Source organism: Oryzias latipes, chromosome 4, assembly GCF_053564925.1.
Source record: "Oryzias latipes strain Hd-rR chromosome 4, Olatipes_Hd-rR_3.1".
Lineage (NCBI taxonomy): Eukaryota > Metazoa > Chordata > Actinopteri > Beloniformes > Adrianichthyidae > Oryzias > Oryzias latipes.
The window spans coordinates 27,662,736-27,686,381 of NC_136240.1; the positions used below are offsets into that span (position 1 = coordinate 27,662,736).

The 23,646-nt window shown below is 40.3% G+C and overlaps 1 protein-coding gene across 5 annotated transcripts; it reads right to left on the reverse strand.

Annotated features, from left to right (window-relative positions):
- Positions 1 to 89: 89 nt before the first annotated feature.
- btbd8 (BTB domain containing 8) lies at positions 90 to 22,065 on the reverse strand. 5 transcript variants are annotated; one of them, XM_011474301.4, is made up of 19 exons: positions 21,832 to 22,065; positions 21,018 to 21,134; positions 18,076 to 18,255; positions 16,528 to 16,622; positions 16,196 to 16,313; positions 14,715 to 14,804; positions 14,368 to 14,448; positions 13,863 to 13,959; positions 13,391 to 13,479; positions 12,467 to 12,569; positions 11,920 to 12,102; positions 11,662 to 11,820; positions 9,709 to 9,838; positions 8,130 to 8,191; positions 7,157 to 7,670; positions 6,621 to 6,708; positions 4,949 to 5,058; positions 3,015 to 4,859; positions 90 to 889 (listed from the first exon to the last, which is right to left on the reverse strand). In XM_011474301.4, the coding sequence occupies exons 2-19, from the start codon at positions 21,119 to 21,121 to the stop codon at positions 390 to 392; spliced, it is 4,548 nt and encodes a 1,515-aa protein (XP_011472603.1). In that variant the 5' UTR covers positions 21,122 to 21,134; positions 21,832 to 22,065; the 3' UTR covers positions 90 to 389. The 5 variants fall into 5 exon arrangements, with proteins under 5 accessions (XP_011472603.1, XP_011472602.1, XP_078802343.1 ...); XM_011474300.4 differs by having other exon boundaries at positions 21,635 to 22,060; XM_078946217.1 differs by having other exon boundaries at positions 9,709 to 10,101; positions 21,832 to 22,057.
- Positions 22,066 to 23,646: the final 1,581 nt, after the last annotated feature.

Here is a 23,646-nt window from a genome sequence, read left to right on the forward strand (position 1 = left end):
AAATAAAATAAAAGAGACACGCAGGTCCATGGTGGTGTGGAAAGCATGTTTGTGTCTTTCACAAAATCAGTCTATTTCACAAAAACATGTATTTTTCTTAAACACAACCTTTATTTTACAATTACAATAATGCCAGTCAGTGGACCAATAAAGTTTTTTTTAACAGATTCAAAAAACCCTTTTATAGACCTCTAAGAAAAAGAAAAAGTAAAAAATACCAGCATGCACACCATCCCACTTGTATCAAGGAGGAGTCCACTAAGGGCATGATGGGAACTGCTGCTGCAAAGTCCAAAGCTCTGTTCAGTCCAGAACAGTTTTATAAATTACAAATAAATTAAGACAATCAGCAGAAAATTTAATGCAGACACCGCAGGCTCTCTGTTTGGTCAGTGGTGTGTTTCCAGTTCCACAATGGTCCACTCCCCTTGTGGAGAGGCAGCATCTTCTGGGGAGAAGCTGGTAACAGTGATGCTGGTGGAAGAGTCCTCCATAGGTGAGATGAGCTCTGCCCAGCGCTTGAAGGTCTCTTTTTCAGGGGACAGGATGGCCTGCGAGTCCAGGCAGTCACGGGACAAAGACAGCGTCTGCTTGATAAGGTACTGAGCCAAGTTAAGCTCCTCAGGCACAGGGTTGATGACGCCCAGACTGGACTCGTGGTCTGAGAGAAGCTGCCTGAGCAGGCCCCAGTCCTGCTCTGCAAACTCGCTGCTTTTGTCGCCATCTTCTCTGCGTTTGTCTTCTTCCACCTGTCGTTCACCATCCCTGGCCTTATCCGAGCAGTGCTCAAAGGCCTCCCCCATATCCATCTCGTAAATGGGTGAAAGGATTTTGGATGGCCGGCGGTCATGTTTGCAGCTTTGATCCATTCTGTCACAACCATTGTCCCCTAAAAACAATTGACAACACTGCAAAATGACAATCAGATTCTTCCATTTCTTGGGTTTCCCCCCCCCCATTTCTCAGCTTTCAAATGAAACAATAAACAAAAAGTCAAATAACTGCAGGTTTACCTTTAATGCAGCTGTGCCCTTTTAGTAATAGGATCAACCAGTTCAAGTATCAAAGGACAACAGTTGCTTTAAAGGTAATATACAGCAACAGGGTTTCTTTGAAATGCAGATTTGTATCCACTAGTTCAAGCAAAATGTGTCATGCATCAAGAAACAGACATAAGATATGCATGTAGGTCTCTGAACAGACAGTAAACGCTTTCTACAAAAACAAAATTAATGCAATTATGCTTTGATTGGTAGCAAAAATGTGGAATACTAGCATGTTTTTGGAACAGGCCTTCCTTTTTTTAACAATAAATAAGAAGTAAAAACATTAAACTATAACAATAACTGATGTAAAACAAAACCAAATCTTCCTCCTTTGCATTGGAACAGAAACTCTGATGATGCAGCAGCGATACATGGCCGAACAATGACAGCTACTCTGGACATACGATAACACAAATCCTACTGAACAAAAAAGAGCACATGAAGACACACATGACTAACGGGAATGGCGGGGGGGGAAAAAAAAATTGGATTGATAAATGGATAGACCAGGGCAAATGACACATGAACTAATAACAGCATGCGTTTGTGCAAAATGATACAAAACTTCCCAAAAGGAAGGTTTAAATACAAAAACAGAAGAGAGATGCAAAGGACAAACGCGTCCCAGAATAACAGACTTCTGGAAACCAGTGGCAGCTTTCTCTACTTTGTACAAACATTCTACATATTTGGACTAAAGGGCCCGATAACCATCCAAATTCAAGTCAAGACTTACATTTTTACTGATCACAGTTTTCAAGCGCGGTGCATAGCATTTCAACATGTAAATGCAGAAAACAACTACTGTAAGGGTTAACTGGAAACATTAGCCATCAAAAGAGGGTCAATCAGGTGGCAAACGGCTGGTTAATACACAATAAACCATTTCAATGAACGAAACAAATGATTCTAGTTGAGATTATTCATGCTCAAGTTGATTGGCATGCCACTCTAGTTGATGATAATCTTGTTTTAGTTTCCATTACATACTCACTGATGAAAAACACTAACGGAATATGATTGAAGGTCACATACAAACGATGGGTTTCTGTCAAAAATCCTGTCTGGGTAAAGCTGTACTAGAGGACTTTGTTCATAAAACACTCAAAGATGTGAGCGTTATTTTTAGACCAATTAACAATGAATGCACTTGGTGTGGAAACTCCTTTTTTTTTAATCAAATCCAAAATTAGAAAGAAGCCAGCCAAAAATCAGCAATTACTTCCTAAAAGTATAGAGAACTGCCATTTCTAACGTGCAATAAAAGAAGAATGCTGCTAAAATATGATACAAGTGAGATATGCTTCACATTCAAATTGAATCAAGAGAAAGCTAAATTTAGCCGCAGCAGACAGAAGCAAAACTGAATGGTGCTTTTGAGACTTAAACAATACAAGGAGATCCACCAAAGAGTTCATCTGTAATCTATATATTGGTGTTAAAATGCTGCACAGAGCACCCTAAAGTGTGATCGTTTATCTAGGATGTAAAAATGTCCCATTCTTTCACGACATAACATGAACTGAGAATAATAACACAAAAAAAAAATCTTTTGAAACACACAAAAGTGCCTTTGAAGTGTCATGGAGTCTCTAACAAGGCATCATCTGTCATACCATCAGTGTTAATGTCATCTATGTCGCTGCCACCCGTTTAGTCAGATGAGTTATCGGAACCTGAATGGGTCTGTCTAAAGGTACTTCAGCTTCCACAGGTGTGGAAAACTTCCATTTAAAATCCTTGAACTAAGATGATCTACACGTGTGCAAATACTAGTTACTAAAGTAGTTTTCAGAATATCATTTGTCTGATGGTGGTAAAAAGATCAGTATGCAAAATAAGGTCTAGGTACCAAAACAAAGGAGAATGAATCTTGCAGGGATCAACCAGACCTTTATTTGGAAATTTCTGAAAGATAGGATGGGTTTGGACACGGGGTCTAGGAAGAGGCCATAGATCATACGTTACCTGCTGGAGACTGTGCAGCATGAACAGGAGAGCTGCCTTTTAAGTCTAGATGTAAATCAGCCTTGTTGCTTTCTGACTGTTGGGGCGGGTTTTTGTTTTTCCCTCCATTGTACTGTTCTGCGGGCCGCAGGTCCAGGTGGCTTGGGCGTTCCTGGGGCGTGTCTCTGGGGTCAGAGTCCAGGGCAGGACTGATGGCTTTTGTTTCATTGAGTGGGAGGTGATTGCTCTCCCCCTGCACGGCCACAAGGATCTCTGTAAGGAATACAGGTCTCTCTTTACATTTCTCCTCTTTGTGCTTCAAAAGCTTTTCTTCAGGATGTTTTAGGGGGTGACTCTCTGGGTCAGTGGTGGAGTCAGACTCGAAAACGTCACAGGAAGTCAAAGCTTCGTCTGGTTGCTGAGGTGGAGTTTGGGCTCCACCTTCCTCTGAGCCCAACTCCTCGCATTCCTCAACAGACAGCAAAACTGAGCGGCGGAAGTTAGCGGTGGACTGGTATGCAGGCTGATCGCTCTCCTGCTCCACGGTGTCATCATCAAATGCTAAGTTGACGATTCCCTGAAAATGTGGCGAGGGTTCTGTTGGTGACATCTGAGTCTGAGCCGGAATAACTTCAACCTCAGACTTCTCGTCTTCCGTTTCGTCTTCTTCCTCGTCGTCATCGTCTTCTTCGTCGTCGAAAGAGAGGAGCTGATTGTTGGGAACATTTACTGGATTTGCACCTGCCTCAACTTCTGAGGGCTTCTTTTCCACGGAAACCTCCTCTCTTTGAAACCAGGAGCAAGGTCGCTGTCTCACAGCCTCCTCCTCGCTGGTGGTCTCCGCCTCTCTGCCACGTAAGCGCACGTCAACTCTCAATCCTGACCCAGCTTCGTACATCTTCAACTCCTCTGGGGTGCTGGTGTCACTGCTGCTGCGGCCCAAAAAGTCCGGACAGCGCATGGTGCCACACTTGGACACCCCCCTGTCATTGGAGCAGTCGTCATCCTGGGAGCCTCCAGCGTCATAGTCTTCTGAACGGGGTTTGATGTCGTCCGAGGAAGTGGTGCGAGTACTGCCGGTCTCAGATTCCGGGGTGACCTGATGGTTTATTCCACTCCACAAGTCATCCTGTGGACTACCAGTGCTTCCTATACTGCAGGGAAGGCCCCCCGAGCGTTCTGCACCGCCCCGGGAGTTTGGCACATGTACTCCAGGTGCTTGACCTCCACTGATGGTAGCAGAGCTTAAGCTCTTCTGAGACTGTGCCACTTTGTTCCCCACCGTCTCTTTGAAAGTCTGTGGTACATCAAATTGGACGTGAAGGACGCTCGCAGTTGGCCTAACACTCTTCTCATCTGCTGCGCTGCCGCCCAACTGCACTTCATTGTTTTGGAACAGTGACTCAGCGCCACTTGGATTGGACTGTGTGGACTTTGCAGCAGGTTTCTCAGAGGATTCAGTGACGTCTTTTAGCTGCACAGAATCATCAGTACCAGTGTTAGCTGGTTCCAGCTTGGGTTTACAGCCTTTCCCATTAGTTGCTGCCTTTTCTTTACTTCCAGGTTTTTTGGATGCAGCAGAGGTCTGGGATGTTTTTGGTGCAGCTTTTTCAGAGGATAATTCAGCTCCACTTTTGGCTTTTGGCACAGATTTGGCAGTCGCAGCTGAGTGCTTATTTGGGGTGGAGGAGACTTTTGCCGTTGTAATGTTAGATTTAGGCAGAACTCCGTTTGATGAGTTTGGTTTCGTGATCTTTTTAGAAGCACTGCTTATGGCTCTGTCCGCTACTGAGGATTTCACCACATCTTTGCCGTCTTCTGTCCTTGGGGAGGCGGTCTTTTTTAAAGAAATTCCATGTTTGGAGACTAAAACACCAAAATAAAAAGATGATATGCATGTTTAGTTAGTTTTAGTTAAACAGCGCTTGAATAAAAAAAGGAGGCTGAAATCTCACCGGTCTGGTTGGAGGTGCTTTTTCCCTTGCTGTCTGCTTTTGCTGCAGGTTTCTCTGCTGCAGCAGTCTTAGCTTTAGCAGCATCTCTCACACTACACTTACTGTAGGGACTAAGGAGAAAAGAATAAAAAGCAAAGATTAAAAACACTGACAATGAATCATATGATCACATTGTACATTTAAATCTGAGCCATTTTCCACATATGTAAAGAAAAAAACATAAATAAATGCTTAGCAGGAAGGCAAGTTTTTTTTTATCCTATCAAAAATGATTAAGAGTACATTTTCAGAGAACTTGGGGCTTGTTTTCTTTTTCTTTGTTCTGCAATCAAAGCAACACAGCTATTTTGTGACAACGAGACTGATATTTTTAACATAAAGAGGTTTGTTGGAACGCTCATGTCATTCATGCTATTGTGCTTCAAGTCTGCAGACTACACTCAATTGACTAAAAATACTTTATTTTGTCACTTTTACTTTCTTCTTAACCCCACAAAACCCGCTTACATATATTTTGTAGTTATTGCCATCTGATCTGACACATGAACATTAGGAAACATTTAAGCAAGGGTTAATAGTGTGAGTTTATTACTTTTTAACGCACGCCATGGAAGCCTGAACCGTCCGACGCAAACGAAGTGCGTTAAAAACACATTTCGAAGGCAATTAACCCGCTTATACCATGATCAGTTACAAAAGCCATACATACTAACCAGGTTTTAGTCCTTAATTCTTGTTTTTTTTTCCAATTAGGATCGCTTTTCTCACAAAAAGCGGACTATGTCAGCTCTCAGCAGCACTTTTTTCTGATGTGATATTCTCTTATCAATCTATGGTTAAGGTGGGACCACGGTATTAACCCAACTTAACAGCTTTTTGAGCTTTTTCCTTTGTGAAGTGAACTCACACATCACTTAATGGAATGACAGTTGTGCTGCCTGTGACAGGGAGAGCTGCTTTGGCTGCAACTCTCAGGAAAGCTGGGGCTTTGCTGCCTTCACCACCCTGGGGACATTTCAAAGACGCAGGTGTTGCTGTCTGCAGCACGTTTAAAGCTGAGAACTCGGGGGAAATCTAACTGTACCAAATATGGGGAAGACAGAATGGACACAATGTTACAAAAGTTTGGTTAAAAGATACAGTTTTAAATAATATTTTGAACAAAGTGTTCAATAAATATTAAGGTAACCGCTTTTGAACTGAATTTCTGCTGAATCCAAAATAGGAAAGATCTTACACTCTACGAAGCTCCGCCCATTTGAAAATTTAGTTTTAATATTTTCTATTTTAGTATTAAAGTTTATTAACGTTAACAAAAATATTTTACTGTGAGACTACACCTAAGATTAAATTTTAAAAATGTACATGGAGAATATGGATTTGAACCACAATACTCAGATCATCTAAATTCCTGAAGCTAAAAATCTGTCAAACGTACAGAAAGTCACATGTGAGAAGGTTTTTTTTAACTCATCTTATCCAGCAGATGAGCAAACAAAGGAGCGGACGGCCTTTAGCTTTGAACAGATGTTACTGTTACAATAGGGGGTTATACAGCTTTGGACATACAAGGTGTCTATTTGTATAAACCCCTTCTGTATTTGAGGCTAAACTTTATTTTTAAAAATAAGCATTTCTGAGAGATATTTGAACAAACACAAACATGTCCCACCTGCTGCTCTTTGTTGTGTCTGATTTTTGAGGAGGCCTCGTCTGAGGGGGTTTGGGAGGTGGTTTGGTTTGCTGTTTGGTCTTTGTACCTGAAGAGAAAGTCACATGGGAGGGGTTAGAATCCAGTTCATATCCGAGTTTTCATTCATTCATATTTAAAAAACAAAACAAGGGTGTCTGTTCTACATCAGGATGCTGTGATATTAGTGGATGTTGTGCTGCATTTTGCAGACTGTCATCCTAGTATGAGTAAGTTTGAGGAGGCCAGACAGCATCACCTCAGCTTTGCCAAAGAATCTCATAGAGATCAGAGGAAAGGTGAGCTGATCTCTGAAGCTAGCAGGCAGGAAAGACAGGAGCAGCCCTCTTCGTCACAGCACAGCATTGATCTCACTAATTAGATTGCAGGTCCTTTCAGATAGTTTTAAGCCTGCAGCTGATTTGTTGACACTGTAGCTTGGCTGCAGCAATGCTCTACATTGTAATTGGTGTCGGTCACAGTGATTTATGCAAGGAAGTCAATAAAAGAGCGTAAACCTGGAACAGGGTGGGGGTCAATGTGTGGGCTGCTGGCCCCGTTCTCAGGCGAGGTACTCCCTGACGCAGACAAAGGTCTGGGCTGAGCTCGAGTGCTGGGGGCAGTGGCCTTCCCTGAAGAGTTCTTCTGAGAGTTTGTTGCTGCCTGACTTGGAGGTGTGTGGTTCTGAGGAGACGTTTTGGGCCTTGCTCCTGGGTTTGGCTTCTTTTCGGGCTCTTTAGAACTGCATGAGCTCCTGAGCGCTTCCCGTTTGGCCCTTGCAGCTTCCGTACCGTTGACAAGCGGAGCAGCAGCCGATGCGGTTTTTGCCGCTCCGATCTTATCTCCCGCTTTCTGCACATTCTTTGCTTTGGATGTCTGACTGCCTCCCGGCCTGTTTGCTGTGCCCAGCCCATCCGATTTCATGGCTGATGGAACTCTGTGAGGGGAGGAATTTCTTTTTTGTGAAACCCGCTGGGTCCGGAGCGCTGGAGGACTCTCAGGCAGAGATGTAGGGCATTTCACAGCCTTCGACTGCAGCACAGAAAAGGCACATAAGTCAATAACACTTTTTTAGGACAATCCAGACCAAAAATAAATTTAAAAAAATGAGCACAGCAAGGAAAAATTGGACAATTATACAGTATTTTCTTTACAAGTCAAAGGAGTAATTACACTGACTGGGGTTTACATGTAGAGCACTCCTCTTAACCCACATCTCACCCATCTGAATTACATCACACCCTCACTTTTCAGAGATTCACTGCCTCCTATTTTAGATTACACATCTTTGCTTAAAGAGTGAAACATTCAAAACCCGGACTCACATATAAACAGGCACTCTTCTCCCTTCTTTTTCTTTTACACTTTTACAAGGAAACAAATCATTCAAACAGTAATTTGGTCTTAATCCAGAGGCATTTTCTGACCACCTAAATATGAACCTTTAACCCTTTTTATCCAAACATAGGGAAAAGAGGAAACAACTATTACCTGTGAGCTTGTAAACACAGGCTTTTTACCAAGTCTTCGGTTATCACCTTTATCAATAGCATCTGTCAAAGAAAGATCAAAGCAAGATCAATTCTCCCATAAACCAGTCTGTCCCTCTGCCTTCAAAAAGCATCAACCCTTCATTTCATTTATTTATTTGTTCCTTTCATGAAAATGGATGTCTAAATGTTTACATGTTTGTCTCACATATTGAACATTTTCATGATTAGAAGGGAGCAGAATTGAAGAATACAATTCTTATAATTATCTGCTCCCTTTTAAACATTGCATCCTGTTTACATTTCTCACACCATCACCTGTGCTCAGATTTCACAATATACAGTTCAAATACACAGTAAATACATTCCATTCATTTAATGCATACATTCCAAACATTCCATTCAACAGTCAAGTTTGTACAAACTAATTTGTTTAACTTTATACATCCGTTTAAATTGAATAATATTTTGACAACTTTTTAACTGATTCTCCTGGGAATTCCACATTTTTACCCCTGCTATAGACAAACACTTTTGCTTTAATGTTGTTCGAACAATCTGTTGTTTGAAATCAAATTTTCTCCTATGATTTTCATCTCCTGTGGTGAAAATACAAAGCTTGTGTAAGTCTTCTGGTAAATCTCTGTTTTTGGCTTTAAACATAACTAATAAGGTCTGCAATTCAATTACATTTTTAAGTTTTAATAAACCTGACTTAATGAAAAGTTCATTTGTGTGATCTCTAAAATTAGCTTTATGAATAATTCGAATAGCTCTCTTCTGTAATAGAATTAAGGTCCTTATATTAGTTTCATTTGTATTTCTCCACACTTCAATACAATATGTAAAATAAGGTAAAACCAAAAAGCAATATAACATGTGCATAGTATGACATTGTATAATATATTTAGATTTGTTCAGAACAAAAATGCTCTTGGCTACTTTATTTTTTACATAAAATATATGAGATTTCCATATTAATTTGTCGTTTAACCCTCACTGAGCATGACACAGATTCCTGAAAAGACCTGCCGGTTTTATCTATGACATGACTGAGGGGAGCCGTTCTCTTCATTCACAGATTTCAGAACAGTTCACCCCCTTACCACAATGAATCGAAGCCATGAGTGAAACTGCTCCAGTTTTTTTTTTATTTTAAGCAGAGTGTGTGAAGATGAAGCTTGTTTGGTACAGAAACATGCACACAAACATCCGCCAGATCAATTATTCATGCAAGTGTTCTGGATCAGTTTGTGGTGTATGAGAAGCTTTAACGCATTGACAGAACCACAACAGGCTCAGTCTGAGCTTCAGCTCCTTAAAAAACAAGCATGGCGCATCTGCTACGTCTGTGTGCACTCAACAGACCATGGGCTTAAAAAGGAAATGTGGAATAAAAGCCGCGGATTGACTGAACTGATCAGACTGCTGATGGGAGTCAAATGAATTAGAATTACAAAAGCTGCATGAACGCAGAGGAGGCGGGGTTTTTTTGTGCCGGGCTTTAAACATCAACAACAACAATGGCTGTCTGAGGGAGGGTAAAAAAAAATCTTGAAGAGAAGAACATCTGTGGTTACCTGCTAGGATCCTCGCTCTGTGTTTGGAGGGTAGTGCATCCCATCCCTGTGTGTGGCGAACGGCATAAAAGCTCTGAAGGAGGAAGGTCCAGAGCTGCCCGCGCAGCACGCAAATCTCTCGCCTGAACGGCTGGCGGTAACAGAGAGAGAGAGAGGAGAAGAATGGACAGGGTGCGCAACAGCACGGGCGAATCAGCAGCTGCTTCAAGAACCGCTCGCCATGGCAACAAATACCCTTCCTCCCTAGATCTCCTCGCCCTCCCTCCTCTTCTGCCTGGGTTACAGCGCTTACTCCAGCTCCAGTGAATAAAATGATGTCCCTTCCTGATGCACGTATTCCCGTTTCCACGGCAAAACTCCGGGGGAAGAAAAGCTCCCAGCTCCTCGGCCCTTCTGAGTATAAACATACATTTCTGAAGCAGATGCTCAAGCAGATTAGCAAAAGCTGCTGACCCGCGTCACTCTCTCTCTCTGCCCTAATCTATCCTGCTGTGAAGCTCACTGCTAAAAAGGGTTACATGCTTTAATGGGTTAAGCCAGGTCATCTCACTCTTTAACTTTCCTGCTTACCATCATTTCGCCTGTAATGGTTTGACTGTTTACCAACGATGAAGTTTGCAAACAGAACTTCCCAGAACACTGGATTTTACTGCTTTCAACTGAGAAACGGTGCTTGCACTACTCTCTGATGGACTTTACCAAAAAAGACAAATGGGCACTGCAGCTTTATTAAAACATTCAAACACAAACAAAAACCTCAATGAATTCCTGACAGCCAATTCAAGAAATGATCTTTTATGAAGATTTGTCGAAAGACAAAACCTGGGGCTGTGTCCAAATTTCCTCTTTATTCCCCAACTACTAAAAAACTACAAAGAGCAAGACTATCTGGTGGCCTGGACTTTAAAAGTCATTTGGAAACTGTGCTCCTCAAAAAAAATACAGCTATGACAACAGATTTCCAGAAGTAAAAAAAACTGCTAAAGAACATTTTATGAAAATCATGTGTGAATCCCCTGTGACCTAATGATGAAAAGATGTGGATGGTTTATAAAAATGCAATGCATTGTGGTTTTGTGAGTCATAATGCACACTGGTTTTTCGCAGAGACTTCTGGGAAGTTTTTAGGCCACTGGATTTGGGAATTTCAGATTCAGACAGGACTACAAAATGGCAAACGCACTATTTATCATGCTGTTTACCACCTAGGAGTCATTTTTCCTACAAGTGATGTTTAACACAGTGTGTGTAAACCTGGTTACAGATCACACATACAATGTTGGACTTTTGGGTAAAAAAAGAACTCTGATAAAAAAAAGGAAACCCAATCCTGGTTTTTTTTTGAGCTAACCCTTGTGATAAACTATCCAACTCTACACAATAAACATTCCATAAGAAAAGAATGAAAAGGAATGGAAGTATTTTAGTGTATTTGCATTATTGAAATATTCAAGTTCAAACTTTCTATGGAGGATAATCTGCCCGAGAGCTTCACTGGCTGCAGTGTGCAGTCCGTTTAAATAATCATAAAAAGAAAAAAGAGGCAGACAGACTCTAAATATCTGCTAATAATGAGCTTTTATGTAATCAGAGTTTTTATTTGAAATGTATTCAAAGCAGCAAGTATGTGGGAGTCTGTTTGTGTGGGACCAAACTTAACATTTTCTACCCAAGGAAGGGAATGTGTCTAACTGGACACAACTTGAAAATTTTCCTCTGAGGGGTGTTTTGGGGTCTTTTGTTGGCAGCAGGAAACAGTTATATGCAGACTCATTTTGAAGGGGCGTAATGACATTACTGTACAACTGTCACTGCTGACATAAAAAAACAAGCAGAGTAATCCGAAAAAACTGATGACTCCAATTTTATTTAGTTCCCAATGTAAGAAAACGTTATCTGCACCAAGAAGAATATGAGAAAATGAAGAAACTATTATATAGATAAGAAGGTCACCTCCTCCTGCTGTTCCATGAGAAAGTCCTCCTCCAAAGCATCTCCACACAGATGATGGACTGCAATGAAAAGGCCACAGCAGTTGTCTACAGTCACAACTTCTCTGATGGCCGAACACACCTTCTTCAGCAAAGTTGGTTCTCTTGTCAGCTCTTCTCTCTGCAAGCCAATTCAACACAAAGAAAGAAGAAACCACTGAGCTGAATAAAGGTGTGCTCTTCAGAGTCACTAAAAGACTGGACACATCTCCTTCTTTACCCTCAGGAGGTCCCGGAACGCCTGAGTGTGGATGACCCGGGGGAGGTGCTGTACAATGACCTGTAAGCTCCTGTCCTGGAGCTCTGTGGCCAGGCACCTCACCTGCTGGGCCCATTTCACCTCAGGGAGGCTGCCTATGAGCTGCTCTGTGCCGCACAGCACCGTCACCACGTTCTGCACGGTCTGGAAGAAAACATCCAATACCCCAAACAGGAGCACAGAAGTGGGTCAAAGGAACAGCAGTCGTCATAGACGTTCCATCAAAACATCCTGCCTACTGCACAATGGAGGAGGGACAGTGGACAGCGTTGTCTGCAGTGGACACAAGGCTACTATTCTCAGGATAAAAAATCTCAGTTACCATTTCCAGGCCTGGGGCTCCTTTTATGTCTGTATGAACATCTTCTGCCAGACTTCATTCTTGAGAATTTAATAAAAGTTATCATTGATTCCATCATGTTCATTTGTGCTTCCTGTGGAAACCCAGCTGCACCAGCTGCAGACAGCTGTTCGCTCCTATTCGCGCAAGGCAAGGATGGGAACTCACCATTGTTTCAGTGACAGACGTTAAACAGGCTTTCTGCAGCTCCGGGGACAAGAGGGAGAAGTTCCTCTCACACCAGGCCTTCACATAATGCTCAGCAACCCATCTGAAATCACAAGTGGGGCGTCCAAAAGCACTGATCATTCATGTCACATTAGTTTGGTCAGTTTGCAATTAGAACAGCCAGAAGCAGTGTCCTCTCTGCAGGCTGATCTTCAGGAAGTCCTGGAAGTCCAGGCCAGCAGAAACTTGCATGCAGGAAATTGCAGCAAGAGAAACCATGAGAATCTCATTAATGCTCTGCTGCACACGCCACGTGAGGCTCATCAAAGCGCGCTCCTGCACTCGCCCAACACTTCACTGCCTTGACCTACATTCTGCATTCTGCAGCAGCATCCTGCTTTTCCCAGAAGCCCAAACGCCGCAGACCGGGCGCCAACAACACATCTAATCACACACCCAAAGATTCACAGAGCAAAAGTAACCACTTTAAAGTTGAAAGAAATCCATCATCAGCAGTAAATATGATTAAAGTAATATTAGACTCCTTTTCCTTGTTCATTTTTTAAGGTTATACTGGAGCAACACAATCCTGAACCCCCATGTAGGATTTTTCAGAGAATCTTTAGGTGAATTATGAATTATTAGGTGATTATCTGAAAATAAACATAATTAGAAAACACAAAGTGCACGACATGATAAAAACAAAGGTGCTTTGTTTTGATTGAAAAAACATCACTAAAATATCAGTCTACCAATACCAGACAGGTACTTTAATTGCACAAAAACAAAAAGTCTTTTTTCCAAATGTCCAGGAATGCTGGTTTTTAGGGAATGTTCAGCTTTGATCCGGGAAAAGCTCCTATCTGACTCCACATGGATGATCCTGAAGCAAAGTGAGGGCTGGAGCTGCATGAAGACACGTACCTCTTGCATTGCATGTGGAGGTTTTGAAGGCCTAAGACGTATGTGAGCGAGAGGCACTCCAGGATTGTTCTCTGAACTGCATCGACGGGCTGAAAGCACAGGATGAATGCATTTACTGCTCGTACCATTCTCTGATGAAACAAGCACATGCTATCAAGCGCTAAAGAAAAGTTTAGTTTGAAGTTGACTAGAAAAACAAACAACGAATAAAATATTGATCATATCAGCGGAAAGATTTTTACATCACAAAAAATGAAAATTATAAATCCATTTTAAATGAAAATATAAGAAGTAAATTGAGATCAAATCAACTTTTTGACATTGATCCCCAGTCATTTTCAGGAATTTGGCATATATACATGTTATAAATATGATTTCTCTGACATCAATAGTTTCCTAATTATTATACAAAAAAAAACATTAAAAATATGCTATTTGTCAGTAATTTGCTTCATTCGTATGAATGACTAACCTTGGGGAAGAAGCGGCAGTATTCTCTGGTAAAAACCATCTCCACAACATCTTTCAGCCCCTCTAGACCCAACATGTCTGCAGCCAGGACCACCTGACTGACGGACAGAGGAAATCACATCAAGAACAGATTTTTCTGTGCAGTTCAGGTCTCTGAAAAAAACTCTCATCTTTCCAAACATGTTGGTCTAATTTTCAGCCAAAACAACTTTCCAATACGGACAACTACAAGGTAATGTTTTCAACCTTTTGCCTTAATAAAAAGAGCTTAAATTAGTATATTTTTCATGCAGAATGTATATCAGATCTTCTAATTGGAAAAGAAAAAAGCGTTTTTACCTAGAAAATAAATCATCCAAAACAGAGTGAAGGATTTCCGTTATTAATTATTAAGTCAATCTCTGTGAAATGTCACCTGTGACAGCAGTGATTGTTTCTTATGTCAAGCTTGATGAGTTCATTTGAACAGATATTAGACATGTACTTTTGCTAAGATTTGAAGTTACCTGGCATTTGCTCCACTGGGCAAATCCACAATGGCTCCATAAATGAACTGGAGCAAAATTTCCATCTCATCCGGCCCCAAACTGCAAAAAGAAAAACAAAGAAAAAAAAAGAATTTAATGAAACAGGTAGGTCAGAGACTGAAAACCAGCATAGACATGTCAACAAATCCAAAAATCCTGCTGCAGTTCATACATGCACCTGCACTGGCAGAAAAAGGGGCGACATGTGACGTACTGCAAACGTGATCAACAAGGCAAAACATTAACCTGTGCTGTAAATTCAGACCTGTAAGGGCCATGTTCTCCAGAGGAGCAGGTGGTTTGCTGATCTGCTGTTTCACACTCACCCTTGCAAGGTGATGCACTGTCTGAAACTTTCCATCCAACTTCCAGTGAGCATGGCTCTGAAGTACTGGGAGCGTGCACACAGAATCGCCCTGGAAACAAAAAAAGCAGAGGCTCATGCCAGGGTTTCACTTCATCTGCTGGAGCTGTGTGTTCTGGGGTGGTTTATATCAGAATGTCTTTCAGTTTCAACAGCAAAACACAACATTCTAGAAGTTTTAACTCAGTGGAGATGACAGTCAAATCAAACTTTCCCTAAAACCTCCTTAGAAATGCTTCCTTCTCGGGACTCCACGCCCATACAGAATCTCTCTTATAGAAAAATATTTTACAGGAGGCAACCAAGTCCCTAAAATGTAGCTGTTCATAGTTAAACACCTTCTTACAGGTTTCTGTTAGCATTACAAATGCATTCTCACCATCAGCTGGAACAAAAACTTGCAAATTTCCTCTTAAATGTTAAAAAGTTTCTGCAGCATTATGTTCACCAACTGCAGCTGGAACCTTAATCACTTTATTATATTGGCCAACTATATATACCTAACACAAAGCTTACAGTTCCTATATTCCCTTTCATGTATGTAATAGATTCCTGAATGCCTCATAGCCACCGACTCCCCTGTGTGAGACACTCACGTGACATGAGAACATAAAGTGATTTGGATACAGGCCGTGGAAATGATCTTAGACCATTAATTGATTTATTCATTCATCTTCTAATCCGTTTTTACCCTTTCAGGGTCACGGGGCTGCCGGAGCCTATCCTGCCCACTTGCGGTTGAAGGCAGGGGACAACCTGGACAGGTCGCCATTCTGTCGCAGGGCCACAATCAAACACCCATTCACACCTATGGACAATTCAGAGTGACCAATTAACCTATGAAGCACGTGTTTGGACGGTGGGAGGAAGCCAGAGTCCCCGGAGAAAACCCACGCATGCACGGGGAGAACATGCAAACTCCAAAAAGAAAGCCCCCCCCCCCAATTGCTGTTATGTTTCCCAGATGGGACTTGAACCAGGGGCCTTCTTGCTGTGTGGCAAGAACGCTAACCATTGCCCCACATTGATTTATAGTCATGGAGTAAAATGAGCTTTTGTGGAATTGTGCTTCTGCAGTCAGAAAGAGGCCATAAGGACACAAACACATGAATAAAACTTAGGCTTAACTCCTTTTTGACATAGTGGTTAATGTTCATACATGTTTGAATGTCTCACTTCTCTTTTGGAAAAATAAAATGACAGACATTTAGAATCTCCTTTAAAATAAGAAGTCTGAATTGCATAATGCCTCACACCAAACCCTTTGAGGGTTTTGTCAAAGGGTCATTTTGATGGTTACTAGCTTGTGCAGCACCTTTGGAGCATCCCTTTTGTCCACATGCACGCACATTAATTGGACATCATGCAGTGTTTTGTGTTCGCTTCATGTCTCCTGACACTGATGTTTCAAAAAGTCTTCAATCTGCTGACATGAACTATTACCTGTGACAGGAGAAGACCTGCTCTCCTACTTGGATGGTAATGTCACACTGCTCCCCCTTGTGGTACAGATCCAGCAGGTCAGCACCAAGTCCAGAGGCCGGCTCGAGGACAGCAGCGCCTGGATGGAAATTCAGACGGATGATGAGGAACGACAGGAGGTTGAAAGTTCCCTTTAATCTAATGCAGTCACATTTAGGGTTTTCCGAATACAGTAAGAAAAGAAAACTGTGGTGGTGCTAAATCACAAGCCATCTGAGGATGGGTTAGCAACAACAACAAAGAAATAAACAGATGCAGAAGAGTAATTAGAAATAAAGGCCTCACTTGTTTACCTAAAGCAGGCGGACTGTGAAGGGCGGCTGGCTCTGAATTTAGATCTAAAGTTGCTTCAGTCGTCTGCACACTCTGGTCTGCTGTGTACACTTGCCTGCAGGAGTCAAACCAATCAATCAATCAATCAATCAATCAATCAATCAATCAATCAATCAATCAATCAATCAATCAATCAATCAATCACATTTGTACAGTTTTATTAAACACTTAGGAATTTCAGCCAGACAACCTAACTTAGCATGATTGTGCTAAAGAACTACACTTCATTGCCTAAATATATCAATATATGGCTCCAGTATGATGACATCTGACATAAAGAAAAAAGATGACTTCACCTACAAACAAGTAAAATGATCCATTTCCTTTAAAGCCACAACCATCACAGACCATTTAAACCTATACTTGCACCCAAAACTGCACTCTGACCTCAGCCACATTGTTTGTTTGTCATTCATTTTTTCTGAATCTGATGTGTAACCCCTAGATGCCAAATATACCATAAATATACCGGTACTATAGTTTATAACAAGTTAAATCCAGTTTTCCATCACCAATGCGAGTAACTGAAAGAAAAACACTCAGATGAATGCGTTTTGAGACAGTGGATAAGAAACTACAGATCAATATGTTTCATCAAAGAAGGAAAGTTCCTTCTTGTGTGAAAGTAGCAGAGGACAGAAATATTTGATGCATGCAACTAGAAAAAACTCGAACCAAAAGAAGAAAAACTGAATGCAGTTTTTGACCTCACACACAGAGCAAAAAAAAATATCTGTAACACAACAACCCTAATTTTTTAATCACAAATGAGAGAATGACTCTTCAAAAGATTTAAAGTCAGAAGTGGAAATTTCTCATTTGATCATTGAAACATAAGTGAGCAGTTCAGCGCGCCCCCTGCCAGCCAGACAGGGAACTGCAGGCTGCTTCAGAGAGAATAAGATATTACAAAAAGATGCAGCTTTTCTTTTTCTTTATTAATATGATCAAACAACATATGAAAACAAATTTAGGACAGACTGTGAAGGGAGTTTAAAGATGTTCCACAGCAGAATGAAGGATTTTAGAAAAACACACCTCTGCTCGCATTAAAGCCAAGTTTAAGAGGTTCAATCTAGCCTCCTCCATAACTGCAGATTTGCCTTTCAGCACTATTAAATTGCAGTTTATTCAAACTGAACACATTAAACCAATGAAAAACATTTAGATCTTCAAATATTTATACCATAATATGACAACTGATGAATCATGATAGTGCTAGACTATGTGGGAGATCAGTGCGGAGGATACTGTTACCATGTCAGCCAAAAGAAGAATAATGAGAAATGTCATGTCAAATTCTACTGTTTATTATCTCGGTTATAACATGGATAACACAAAAAAACTAAGTGGCAGAGGTGCTGTGTTTCTGCCAATAAATTGTTATTTTTTTTGGACCAAACATCCTGAGAACTCACTTGATTTAATGTTTAGCTTATCGGGTGAAATGAAGGATGCTAACAGGTTACAGTAAACATCTGAAATACTGCAGGCCTTAAAGTGCTCACCGAAGAAAATCTTTGAGTGCAGGAAGTTCATAGTTGGGCAGGTGGATGATGGCTGGATCTTTGGGCGTCTGTCCCATCAGAAGATGAGGAGCTCTGGCTAGCAAGACAGGTCTGTGAGCCCGGACCGAACCCGATGCTGTGTGCAGGCAAACGTCTGTCTCCAGCTCCTCCTGCAGCAGCCTGGAACAAAAAACCAAATGATAGAAGAACTCAGCTTTTGTGTCAACATTCAAACATTGTACTGCTGAAGCTTGTTATTACGATTATAACCAAAACGGCAAAAAAAACAGAGTCTCCAAGTCAATTCCTAAAATGATTGAGAAGTTAAAATTTTAGAAGTTCCTAAAGTCCCACTCCAATCTTTTTTGGATGTATTTTAAAAGTGTTCCCTGTGGTTTTATCTATGATTATGTTTTTAGCCATAATAAAAAAAAACTGTTGTTTCTAGGACATAGTTTCTGCAGAGCAGCAGCAGCAGTTCTTCAGAAACTTGCCTCTGAGTTGTGGATGGGACTGTTAGCACAGAGTAATCCTGCTCTTACGTCCAGTCAGCCCTCTGTTTGCACTCTCTCCCACTAGCCCCTCAAACCCCCAACCTAACATTACTGTTTCAACAAAAACGGCGAGGAATCTTAAAGCTATCCAGCTGAACAGTTTTGAAGCAGATTCCAGCTTGGTCGAGGAAAACAACAATGTTCCTGCATCTATTTGCCTGCAAACGGATGAATCCAAACGGAGCGGAGCAGGGAGCTTATGGCCCACCCATCGTAGTTTCTAGGCAGTGACGTGCAGTCAGGAGAGGCAGGTGAGGCACAGCCTCACCTGTCATTATGGGAAGAAAAGAGAAAAAATAAATTCAATTATTATATTTAATCAGTAAGTTGTGCTTTGCGGTCATTTTCCATTTAAATGTACCATTTTTGGGTGTTTTTTCTTTTCAAAATCGCTGAATTCCCGCATTTGCCGTTCAGATACTAAGTGACCTGCGATGAGGCACCAGCCCGCTGAGCCTCACCTTGGATTGCGCAATACCTATGCAGTCAGACGGTACTGCTGTCTCTCTGTATGTCGGTTCAATCACTTGTACTATATGAGCTGAGTTTAAATAATTTAGCAGATGTACATGATGCACAGTGCTTGTTTTTATAAATAACTGTATGTGAGGGACGTGTTTCTTGTGCTGAGCGCTAAACGACGGCGAAAAAGCCGCTGGGTGAGGCCAGACATTCTCGTGCCTCATGTTGCAGTTCTCGTGCCTCATGTTAGGGGGCGCCGGTGAGCCCTGAGATTATGACGCTAAAAATACTAGAAGAAGTGATAGCAAGCGGCAAGTCATTTTCTTCAGAAGGAGCGGCGTATGGACTTTATTTACAACTAAAGGTAAGACGATAATAACGTTTGTGCTTTTTTCTATGCTGCAGTTTGTATATGAAAAAAAACATGTTGAAATTATATTTTAAACAAAACGTTAACTGTTGTCAATCAAATGGTGAATAAGTTACTCAGTTATTTATACTCATGGTTCATATGTTTGTAAATCTGACTGATGACGTCAGTGCCTCACCAGCCATTAACCTCACCGCACGTCACTGTTTCTAGGTCACAACTAGTTCGGTAAAAGTTAGAAAGATATTTGCAGATTTGGACTTCCAGCTCAATAACTCTTCTAATAAACGTTCAAATGTGATAGCGAGTATCTCAATCACTTTGTATTAAAAAATAGAGTGACCAACAAATGCATTTTAAAAGAAAAAAGATTGGGTTTTTTTGCCAATTATTGAGAAGATTTCTCTTTGAGCTGTAAAATGCAGACACAGCAGGGAGACGGCTACAAAGAGCAAGCTCAGAGACATAGAAACATTCTGTTAAAATCAATAGTCTCTCAAAATAAATGTATGAGCTGGTAATGAAGACTCGTCAGCATAATCTTTCTGCAATAAATATTTTGTGAGAAAGTCCATCTTTATTTTTTTCTTCCATTTTCAATAGAGATGCGATTCATAATGAAGGTGCTCAACAGCTCTGAAGCTATTGAAGCTAATGTCCCCAAACGTTCTGTACTAATCATGACCCTATCGTCCAACTACAACAAAGACTATGTCAGAAATTCACTTTGTTTAGTTTTAGAAACTTTTTTTCATATAAATATTAATTGAATTCTTGAGCCTGGAAGTCTGAATCTGCAGAAATCTTTTTCTGACTTTACCAAACTGTCATCACAACTGAATTTCTCAAAACCATATTTTTGTCTGCTCCTGATTTACATTGATTTGAATAAAGAAATCAAAAATGCTATTTTAATCTTAATACTCTTTAAATATGCCCTCCATCATCAGAAAAATGCTACAAGAATATGTAAAAAACACAAAACAATTCATTTTTTTGTTATTGAAGTGAGCCTTTAAACCGTTGAAGTCACAGAAGTTTCCATTGAGAAAGAAGCCGATTCCCTTATTTTACCAGTTTTACGTTTTCAATTTAATACGACTTTTAATTAGGGCTAAGATATGGAAAAAACTAGCGACATGCGATATTAGTGATCAATATTGCAATGACAATTTAACCTGCGATACATGAACAAATAGCAAAACAACCAAAAACATCATTTTCATTTTACTCCAAGAGTTTAATTTAAATAAGAGTTATAATTTGATTCCTTAAATACTTTAAGCTGCCATAAGCATGTTTTAAGCACATTTAAGGTAACCATTTATTGCTATTTTCGCCGTCTTTTGCGATAGGCATATTGCACAGCTTGATTTTGCGATAAAGATAGATTTGCGATTTATCAATTTTTTTTTTAAACAAAAAAAATCTAAAGATATGAGGAGAAGAAGATTTTGCAGAAGGTAAAAACACATTTCTACATGACATTTACAAACAAACCTGGCGGATTTATGATGACAATGTAACTCTCTGAACACGGTGTGCTCACATCTTACCTTTTCAGGTCTGCAGACAGAGCAGATGACAAGCATTTCTTCAGCTGCTCTTTGTATTTACGCTCTTTGGCCTGAAACTCCCTGGAAGCCTCAGTGGTGATCATGGCTGGTTGTGTTCTAGAACAGAGATCCAGGAAAACTTTAGAAGCAGTTTATCCCCAAAGAGATGATCTACCAGGAACCCGGGACATTCCCAGAGGGGAATTCTAATGAAGCCTTTGTTATTTATCAGCACACACACCCATGACCCCGGATTCACGTGACTTCCCATCGTCTGTTGGGAGATTGCTTTCATATTCATATCTGGCACACTTGTCCCCCCCCCCCCCCTCCCCTCCCTGACGGTACCACAGGCTTAACCATAGACATTTACTTCTCGTTCTTAATGTTAAACTTTTTTTTTTTTAAGTTTTCGGTCCATGATCTGTACTTTAAAAACAACTTAAAATGATTAAAACCCTTTTCAGTTTGCTAGTAGTATTAGTAACATTCAAAACGGAATAATACTCAAAAACATGTTTGTTTGTTTTTGAGAAGATTTACGGGTAACGATGGATACTAAAACATTAAAGTCACTGACTGACCAACATAACGCATCACAACTAGCATACATATACCCGTCTCTGCGCTGCTAAAAGAACATCTTAGGTGCTAGCAGGCTAGTGCTAACGAGGCTGAGGGAGATAACCGTTGGCTATCTTTTTTCAACATAACGTCCGGACGCCCTGTACAGGCGCGCGAGCGGACACTGTGGCCGTTGAAAAGTGGACATGAGCGCGTGAAAGGAGAATGTGCGCGGCGCAGGGATGCTGACCGGACATCAGCGCTGCACGCGGTGCGGACTGACAGGCTGCTGCTGCGCGCTGGAAATCCTCATCAGGTCTCCTTTCCAGCGTTATCCTCTGTTTTCCTTGACCTCATTAGCAAACGTCACGGGGTAAAGGTGAGGAAGTGGGAGGGCTCCCAAAATGAGGGCTCCTCAGCAATGTTTTTTTTTAAGACTCCGACTCCACCCTCTTCTTCCTACGTAAACAATGTGCGACAGCCCTAAATGACTGTGGCAATGAGTTATATCACTAGAGGAGACACGCCCGCTGTAGAAGCCTGGCCGACGGTGGCGGAGCGCGACGCCATCTTGGTGAGGTCGACGACGCCCACATGACAATGATTTCTATAGCCTTTGGTGGCATCTAAGTAGCTTTTATATAATTTATATATATATTCATATTTCTATATACTTGTGCAAATAAATAAATATATAATATATGTATATAATTTTTATATATAAATACATCATTTGTTGCTGTTAAATAAGAGAAACAGTCAGCCTTAAAAGCTCAAACTTTAATGAAAAATGCATTGTTGCAGGACTTCTTATAAATAAATAAAAATTACAAAGAATTTTTGAAAATAATTTTTAAACATTTCAAAGTTTTAGACCTCTTTGACATGTAATTTAGATTATTTAGAAAAGCCCAACAATACTTCAATAATAATAATAAATAATAACAATATATAAATAATAAGTCAATAATAATATTAAATGATAACAATATATAAACAATAAGTCAATAATAATAATAATGATGAATCAATGATAATAATAATAAATCAATAGTAAGTCAATAAAAATATTAAATGATAACAAGAAATCAATAATAAGTCAATAATAATAATAATAAATAACAATATATAAATAAGTCAATAATATTAATGATGAATCAATAATAAATAATAATAATAAATCAATAGTAAGTCAATAATAATATTAAATGATAACAATAAATCAATGATAGTTCAATAATAATATATGATAATAATAAGTCAACAATAAGTCCAAAAGTCAACAACAGATTTTCCCCTTTAAAAAGAAACAAAAAACAAAAGAAAAACAATTGATTTACCCCACTGATTCATGTGAGTGATCAGTTTGTGTAACATAGATGGTATGGTGTCGGATTTCAAGCAAACAGTCTGGCCTCTTATCAAAATCTGTTTCCCCAAAATCTTTTGAACATAGCCAAACTGTATTGCTAGTTGGTAACTACAGTGATCCATCTGGGTTAGCTCTTTTTATTGCTAAGGCCCACTTTTTCCTTAAGTCTGAATCCATTAGAAAACCTGCAAGAAAAGTTCAGTCACTGAGTCAGAAATGTATAAATCTATATAACTATATTAGCCTAGTCCTAGTATACTGTTTATAGGTTTAACTAAATAAAGTTTACATTTATGTCGACAGCAAATTATACGTACATCATGCAGCATGTTCATAATAGCCTTGCAGCATCATGCATGTCAACATGTGTTCTATTAATAAAGCCCCTCCAGCAGTAAAAGAAAAAATTATAGTTCTTACCTGTGAAATGTTCTCCCTTCCTCCTTTGTGGACTCTGATTTTGGCAGTTGAAACTTGAACAATGAACTGGCATTTTGCAAAAAATGAGTTCACATGCATGCACTGCAGCAGTAACTTGACCTCACCAAGATGGCAGTGCTCTCCTCCCATGAGGAATCACGTGATGTCTCCTCTAGTGATATAACTCATTGGACTGTGGCAACAACTTTTTATTTTTATTGAAGCAAGTATTTCACAAACAATTACGGCATATATGTAAACGACATCAATATC

Excerpts from the sequence above, each read along its gene's own strand:
- btbd8 (XM_011474301.4), bottom strand. The coding sequence starts at position 21,121 with ATGATCACCACTGAGGCTTCCAGGGAGTTTCAGGCCAAAGAGCGTAAA. Across the intron at positions 14,449-14,714 it reads CAGTGCATCACCTTGCAAGG|TTTGGGGCCGGATGAGATGG; the intron begins GTGAGTGTGAAA and ends TTCTTTTTGCAG. Across the intron at positions 6,709-7,156 it reads TGACCCCCACCCTGTTCCAG|GTACAAAGACCAAACAGCAA; the intron begins GTTTACGCTCTT and ends CTTTCTCTTCAG.